The sequence below is a fragment of the Poecilia mexicana genome, unplaced genomic scaffold, assembly GCF_051168715.1.
Source record: "Poecilia mexicana isolate PSO_F unplaced genomic scaffold, ASM5116871v1 scaffold_2, whole genome shotgun sequence".
In the NCBI taxonomy this organism is placed as follows: Eukaryota; Metazoa; Chordata; class Actinopteri; order Cyprinodontiformes; family Poeciliidae; genus Poecilia; species Poecilia mexicana.
In genome coordinates, this window is record NW_028263371.1 from 41,007,083 (window position 1) to 41,015,283 (window position 8,201).

Below are 8,201 nucleotides of genomic sequence, written 5' to 3' on the forward strand. Positions count from 1 at the left end.
AATCTTGTCAAAAAAAAAGAAAAAAAAGAAAAGGTGACTCGTGTCCCACTAAAACAGGTAAATTATTCTCAATTTAATTATTTTGTTTTAATTAGTTTTTTTTTTAGTTTTTTTTAAAGATTATTTTTGAATAACTTTCACTCCTTTCAAACCAAACACAGCCCCAAAAGTGCAGTGAGGTATTTTAGACAGCAGTGGGAGCTTTTGAGTCAGAAAACAAGTTTGTTATTAAACACTGATACAACACACCTTCACATCATTTCTGCTTTATTACACCCTGAAATGGTTTCTTCTTATATGCAGCAATGTTCATTTATTATATATATATATATATATATATATATATGTGTGTGTGTGGGGGGGTGTGTGTGTGTGCGTGTGTGTGTGTGTGTGTGTGTGTGTATATACACTATAAACCTATATAAGCTCCATCGTTTTTAGCAAGAAGAGAGATCAGATTATTGTTGTTGGCAATAAAAAGAGTCTAGTTTGTCTGCAAATCTTTTTGGATTGGACATTTAATTAAACCTCAGGGGTTAATGTACTGTACATATTTAAGCTTGTATATATAATTTTGACCATGCATAGAGTACACGCAGAAAAATGCGCAATAAATTCCAACTTGAAGATATAATTCCTATTTTTGAAATTAATAAAAGTTGTTTTGTGAAATGCAAAACACACGCTCATGCCATTATAGTTGGATAAAAACTTTCCAAACACTTCAGTGAAGTACTGCAATAAGATTTTCTCAGGTTTAGTCAGGGTTCAAGAATGTCTTACTGATATAAAGGTACCGCTCAGATGCAAATAAAAGTAATAGTGGAATATTGTTGCTATTGCAATTTACTTCAAAAGTGTAAAGCCCGGCGTTCTGTTCGACACTGCAGAGGTACACCCGTCTCACCTGCAGGATTCACCTCAGCAGCCCCTCCTCTCCATCCACCTTCTTGCCCCCCAACCTAATTCGAGCGTTCCCTCTGAACTCCGGTGAGGGTGCATCGACTTATTGCATTATGTACTATTAAACAAACTTGGACTCTCTTTAAAGCGAAGTCAGACTTCAGAGGGCTGTGTGGCATGTTTATGGGGGTGGACTGTACAGTACACAGAGATTTCTCATTTCTCCCGGTGACCTTGGGCACAGCGACATGTACGGTTTTGAGGCTTTGATTTGCTATGTTGAGGTGTTGCGGAAAAGGTGCAATGCAAGATAATTTTGGCATTTTTCCCCCTCCTGGGAGCATAGAGAAAGTAAGAAATACAGCGGTTCATACTCTGGAGATTACAGGTAATATGACACACAGCCTTCATAAACATTCTTGACCCAACCTGATGATGGAGATATTGCTTCAGGAGAGACTTTTCACACTTTGATTTGCCTAAAATGAGATGGAGGAGTCAGTGATCAGACTCTTTGAGGTTCCTTGCAGAGAGGCAGGGGCTGGCTGTATATGTCTCCCAGCGTTTAACACACTCTTACACACACATGCAATGACAGCCAGGTGAGCAAGGAGCAGACTTCTGCAAACAAACTGAGAAAACATCCTCAAACAAGATGATATTGATGTATTATTCATGTCTGAAAAAAAAAATACTGAAATGATCTATCTCAGGCCATTGAAACCAGGTGATAATCCACCAGCTTCCAGGGTTGGCCCTCAGGCGAATTAGGGATGAGCAAACTATTGTGCAGCCCTCTGAGGTCAACATGGTTGAACTGGTGATACATATGTATGTTAATTTGCCTAATCTCACTGCTACAAATGTCTTACAGGCACATAAAGGGTTTAACACTGAGATATAATCATATCAGGGCATCAGGCAGGCAGCTTATGAAAACATGAGGCAGCCGTTGCTTTAAATTGGATGCAAAAACCTCCAAAGTGACTGTTGGTGTATAAAGTAAAGCATAATGTATACAGTAAATATTTTAAAAATGTTTGAACCAGAAAATGGTTCATTTTTTTTCTAGTGGAATCTGAAATATGATGCATGTTTAACACTTTGACGATCCAGTCGGAAGGGATGCAAAACTTCTTCTGAATGCTCATACTAAGATAAAGGTTAGAAAAACCTGCAATATAATAAAAGTATGACAACCATTCTCCATTTTTTTATCACAGGATTGCAAACATTTCCAACCTTTTAATAGCATATACAGCAGCCTACACGGGAAATGCAAGCATTTACAATTAAATGATTTTTTTTTTTATTTTCGCCTTCTCTTTTTAAATTTGAAATAAGTGAGTGTGGGTGTGTGTGTGTGTGTGTGTGTGTGTTTTCTTTTTTTTAAAATACCATAAATAAATAAAAACTGAAAGACTTTCTTATGTATGATTTTAATTATAGTAAGTAAATATATATATATTTTTATCATTAAACACAATCCTAATGTCTAGAAAATAAATGTATCCAATGCCACCAGAAAATCTTGTGTTAAATCTTTATTTAACCTGAATAATTATGAGTGCTTGGATTTATTCAGATGTCTTTGACAACACAGCTACTTCTGTCATCTTCTGTTCAGCCACATTAAAATATGCTTCCCTTTTGCATTGATGAAGAACAATCTGAATAAAAATGTTGGAAAACAAAATTCAAAGTGTTAAATCCCAAAATATCCCTTAGTCTAAGGAGGTAAGGGTGATTGTTATCATGCATTTCATTTGGTCTCTTAAAAATATACCTCCAAATCTTTTTTTTAATATTATTTTTAAAGTTTTCTCAAACTTTTCCATTGCTGTATCTCCACTTTTCCCATTCGGTTCCCATCTAACCTCTCTTACCCTCCACCCCCCCGAAAAAAAGAAAAAGAAAAGAAAAAACATAGCCTATCTATTCAAAAGGCATTTAGTCCATTTCTTTCTTGGCCGGTAAACCCATTCATCAATTGTTCTGGCTTGTAGATTGCATTCTAATGCTAATCTAGCGTGTTAAATATCTTTTTGTCCCCCTTTCACCGTTTTGTCATTCAGTTTATCCAGTTTTGGCCACCCATTTTATTTATTTATGCGCCTGCCTCCATTCATGCGCTCATGTATTTTTTATTATGTTGTTTCACTGTCATGCAGTGTCAACTCACTCCATTCAACGTGGGCTACTTGAAGGGCTCGGAGGGACAAAGCGTGTACACATTGCACCGCTATTCACTCCGGCCAGCTGGATCGGGTGAAAAAGAAAAAAAAACCTTGTGAAAAGAAATCCTCTACAATGGACACAGAAGAAGTGGACAATGCTAACAGTTTTCCAAATACCACTGATTGCTTTCATCACAATGAGGGAAAGCAGCCGCTTTTGCTGAGCTCCACTTCAACAAACAACACTCTCACAAAAACCTCCCAACCCATGTTTTGTTCCCAGACAAAACCTCCTCGACCATCTAAACGCTCCCAGAGCCGGAGGAAAAAAGGAACTTCTTTCAGCTTTCTTCCCCCCTTTTCCTTAAGAAAAATAAAATAAAAAGAGAAGAAGGTGAAAGAAATGCGCGGAAGTTGTAATTCAGCTTCATTTATACTATAAAACGGAATTTTGAAGGATATTAAATTTTAGCCATTAAAATGTTTGACTTTAAGTAAGGACTAATTTGCACTTCTTCATTTCGACAGTGGCTCCCACACTTTCAAGCAACATTATTTTATTTTGGTAAGAAAATCCTACATTTTAATTATAACTTAACTGAAAAAGTTTATTCGGTCAGTTTTTTTCTCATTTGTTGTGTCTGGTAAGACTAATATATCTATTCATGATGTGTTTAATGGCAATTTATCAATTTAGACAAAATAAGGAACAATCAGTTTTGATAGAGGGAAAACATAAATTACAAGAGCAAAAACGTAGGGTCTAACTTTACGAGTTTTGTCAAGGTGCTAATGCTAACGTCAATCTTGCTAACAAACTGAACTTTGAGTCAGTTCTTGCAAACCAACAGCACATATTAGCTGTGTTTTTAAGGCAGATTTGCATGCCAACTCGTTGGCTCCGGTTCAAGGGGCTCTTATTCAGCCATCTAGCCTAGCGACAGTGCTAACCTGAAAAAAGAACTTGCTATCAAGCCAAACTTCTTGAGTGAGGGTAATGTCCATTTTTCAGAACAAATGTAAAAAGTTTGGATCCAGTTTTAATTATTTTGTTTATAGAGCTAATGCTAAAGTTAAACTTACTAACAAAATCAGTTTCTTAACCCAGATGTATTTGATGCTAATGAAGCTTAGCTGTGGTTGTTAGGGAATAAAATTTTACATGCCATATTTTAAGACAGTTTTTTTTTGTATATCACTATCATTTTATGCCTTAATCAGAATAAAATTTTAACTTTGATTATTTACTATTAAATAGGAGGAAATACCCAGATATTGTAAAATAGTCTGGTATTTGACAAATTTACCTAAGTAGGTACATTTGTAAAAATTGGTTTGAATATAAAAGATTTATTTTGGCATCACTTGTCAGTTAAAGCTTTCCAAATAAAAATAATGCAAATATCACAGCAACTTTACTGGTTGTTTCAACAGATTATTTTGCAGAGGGATTTTTTTTTTTTTAGAAAAACAATTTCTGCTTAAGGTTGAAAGTATACAAGATATAAAAATAACAATAAATAAATGCAAATACACAAACAGACAGTTTTCTTGTTTTTCCGGCCTTGAAATGAATTGAAAGCCTGCGCAGCGCGTCATTCTGGGGGCCAAGGAGGAGGAAGTTCCGTGGAGAGAAGGGATCGAGGTGTCACAATGGAGAGCAAAGCACTGAAAAGGTTTAATTAACCGTGTCGGAGATAATTATCCCTGGACTGTCCAAATTAGTTTTGCATAATCGCTCTGATCCTTATGAATTAATCTCCCGGTGTAATCTAGAAGAGGCGGCTCGCTTCATTTTCGTGCTTTACATGTTGCTGAGAGATTCGGACAGTCCGCACCTGCTTCACACACACTTTCTCACTCACACTCTCTTGGGTGCACCCATTTATTTAAATTAAACCTATTTTGTTTTTCTTCTCACACTCAGGTTATTTGCAGATCCTCAATGAGGAGTTTGTTTCCCACCACTTTCCACTGCTTTTTTTTTTTGTGCCTGCATGGGAAAAGAAAGCTTAGAGCAGGGCACAGTTTTATCTTCCGATTAAAATTGTGATAAATAAGGTTTTGGCTCTTGATAACAATGGGCTGATTTAGATTTCCCCCTCATACGCCCCCCACCCTGTAATGCCATTCAAAGCGTGGACAAAAGCGGCCTTTGGAGGATACCTTACACTTCACCTGGACTGGACTGAGGAGGCAGGAGCAAGAGGAGGTAGAAAAAAAAAAGAAAAAAAGAAAAGATACCAATCTTGTTCATCTCATCAAGAACTATACAGTCAGTGATTCCCTTCCTTTTAATCCGAATAGGTTTTATTGTAGTCCTTTTGCTCAACAATAGTTTGATGTACATAACGGGATGTTAAAGGAAAACACAAAACATACAAATTCCATATGAGTTAGTTAAAAGGGGTCTTTTTTTTCCCTTGCTGCACATGACACAAGAAGTGGGAATGGTGAAAATTATAATAAACTTCCAACTGCTTCCAAACTTTTTTTTTTTTTTACGTTTGTTTTTTTACTATTTAAAGAAAAAGAAAGCTTCAAAATAAATTACATCTTGTAAGATTCATGTGCAAATGTCTTGTCCTTTTTTTTTAATTGTCTGGCTCACCATAAATTCCACTAAAACAATAAATATTACAGACATCTATAAAACGGTTTTAAAAAAAATCAAAATATATACACCGTGTTTCTAGTGAAATATCTCAAACACTAAAGCCTATAACGGCAAATAAACTAAAGGTCATTTTGGATCTGTACACATTTACATTTACAGTGTTGTGGCAGTCCTCCTCATTGATCCTTGAATAATAAGCCCCCCCACCCCATCTGAAAGTAAACAGTTGTGGTCCTGATGAGAGAAGCAGGAGAAAGGATGGGGGTTGGGGGGTCATTGGCCATGATTCCAACAGGTCAGTCCTGCAGGTGAAAAAGATGCTCAACAGCTCAAATCTGTGCTCCTTGTTCAGTCGTCTTCCTGGCTGAGCAATAATAGATTAGAGAGTTCTCTAAATAAGCATTACCTTAGATAAAGGCATTAATCAATGTACATACACATGTGATATTTGAGAGGACGAGCACTTCATCACATGTACAAGTTTTTGCATGCATAATAAAAAATCTTGCATGAACAGATCAGTCCCAGTCATCTCTGTAGCGGGCCTATCATAACGCCGCAGCATATGCAGGGTAAGGTTCAAGCTGAGGTTTCCCCATCCCGGGCAGCAAGATGTAGGCTAAGGGCGGCTGGAGTCCCGCCGAGGGCCAGGCCGTACAGTTACACGGGATCATGTACCCCGGGTTACCCGGTGACGGGTGCGAGTGAGTGTGAGTGTGTGTCCCGCCGCCCACGCCGCCAGTCCCGGTAAACGCCGCCGCCCCTCCCGGCGGGTAACCCAAAGGAGAGGCGTAAGGAAAGGAAGGCGGGGAAAGCTCGGTCATCTTGGATCCCAGGTCAAAAAACGAGTACGGGTTCGCTGACATGGACGGGTTGAAGAAGACCCTCGCAGCCGCGGCCGCCGCGGCCGCCGCAGCCTTGTCCGGGTTCCCGATGACGGAGTCGGAGAGCGCTCCTGCGGAAAGTCCGCTAACTTTGAGCGCGTCGTGCTCCCCAAGATTATAGGGCACCGGGAAGGAAAACTTATCTTTTTTCATCAAAGTCTTGGGCTTCCGTCTCGGTCTGTACTTATAGTCTGGATGCTCCTTCATGTGCATCGCCCTGAGCCGCTTGGCTTCGTCGATGAACGGCCTCTTCTCGGACTCCGTGAGAAGTTTCCACTCCGCTCCCAGCCGCTTGCTGATCTCGGAGTTGTGCATCTTCGGGTTCTCCTGAGCCATTTTCCTGCGCTGGGCTCTGGACCAGACCATGAAAGCGTTCATTGGGCGTTTTACGTGATCCATTGGTTTAGACATGCTGCCTCAAACTCTCTCTAAAAGAAAATATAAAGCAAAGTTTAATAACTCATCAAGCAGGCAGAAAAAAAGAAAACACACACACACATACACACACAAACAAGACAATCAGCTTCATAACAATGTCATTCTTTCAAATTGGTAAGATTACTCACACTAGACTTTAGTTCTTCATCCCACCCGTGGATTATCCGGTGAAATTGTCAAGTTTCTGCGTCCTTATGAATGCTCAAATCTTTCCAGCGTCATAGTGCCATCCAGAGTTGATGCACCTTAAGTGAAAAATGACGATAATAAAAAAAATAAATAAGGAAAGGTTGTCTTGTTCTCCCTTGTCGCCCGAGACTGTCAGCCTAAACGCGCAGCAGCAGCGTTATACACAAGTGGATGACAGCTCCCGCTTGCCCCATGTGAAATACCGGATTGTGTGTGGCAGGTAGTGAAAGTGGCGCTCACGCATGCGCACTAGAACTAGACCCTTGATTTTTTTTTTCCCCCCTTCTCTCTCTTAATTTCCACTGTGACTTTTTGAACATATCTCATCTTTGAGATATTTATCCTTTGTATACCTGAATGTGGAAGTTATTTTCTTAGACGGCGATTATCCATAGGCAACTATGGCTTTATTCTAAGATTTTTTTTTCTAACAGCTGCACATTTAAGCGCATTAATTTACATAATATCTTTTCCTTTATTAAAAACAAAACATGAGCATCACCTCATTCACTAAAATCTATTTCCAAGAAAAATCTGTCCACTTTGCGCACTTTTCATCCTAAAGGTGTCTTCTCTTCCTCGTGGGTGGCGCTCTCCTCTAAGAAGAAAGGTAAAGAATGGCTCTTTCTTTTTTTTTCTTTTTTTTTATATTGTCACTTTTATTTTATTTTTCGCTTAATAAATAAGCAAAAATATCGGGCAGGTCTGAAGTGTTTCTAATCGTGCTCGGTTAAAATTAATTAGTTTCTTGAAATTCCCCCCTCCCTCCCACTTCCACGTTCACTTCAAAGGACCTTCCCAAGGGCAGCGAGTCGACAACTGGAAATTAGGTTGTCCAATATTCAACTAAGCAATTACAGCTATCAGCGGGACCTGTTGCGTAAACTGTAGGTTTTAAGTGGCTTGTTCTGGCACTTTCTCCTGTTGTACATAATTATATGTTCAAAAAAAAAAAAAAAAGTAAAGAAGCGGCATTGAGCAATATTATAAATG

At 38.7% G+C, this 8,201-nt stretch overlaps 1 protein-coding gene across 1 annotated transcript; it reads right to left on the reverse strand.

Annotated features, from left to right (window-relative positions):
• Positions 1 to 5,368: 5,368 nt before the first annotated feature.
• On the reverse strand, positions 5,369 to 7,417 carry sox21b (SRY-box transcription factor 21b). The gene is made up of 2 exons (XM_088016550.1): positions 7,148 to 7,417; positions 5,369 to 7,009 (listed from the first exon to the last, which is right to left on the reverse strand). Exon 2 carries the CDS (start codon positions 6,990 to 6,992, stop codon positions 6,246 to 6,248), a length of 747 nt encoding a protein of 248 aa, XP_087872676.1. The 5' UTR covers positions 6,993 to 7,009; positions 7,148 to 7,417; the 3' UTR covers positions 5,369 to 6,245.
• Positions 7,418 to 8,201: the final 784 nt, after the last annotated feature.

Coding starts and splice junctions, on each gene's coding strand:
- sox21b (XM_088016550.1), bottom strand. CDS start 6,992: ATGTCTAAACCAATGGATCACGTAAAACGCCCAATGAACGCTTTCATG.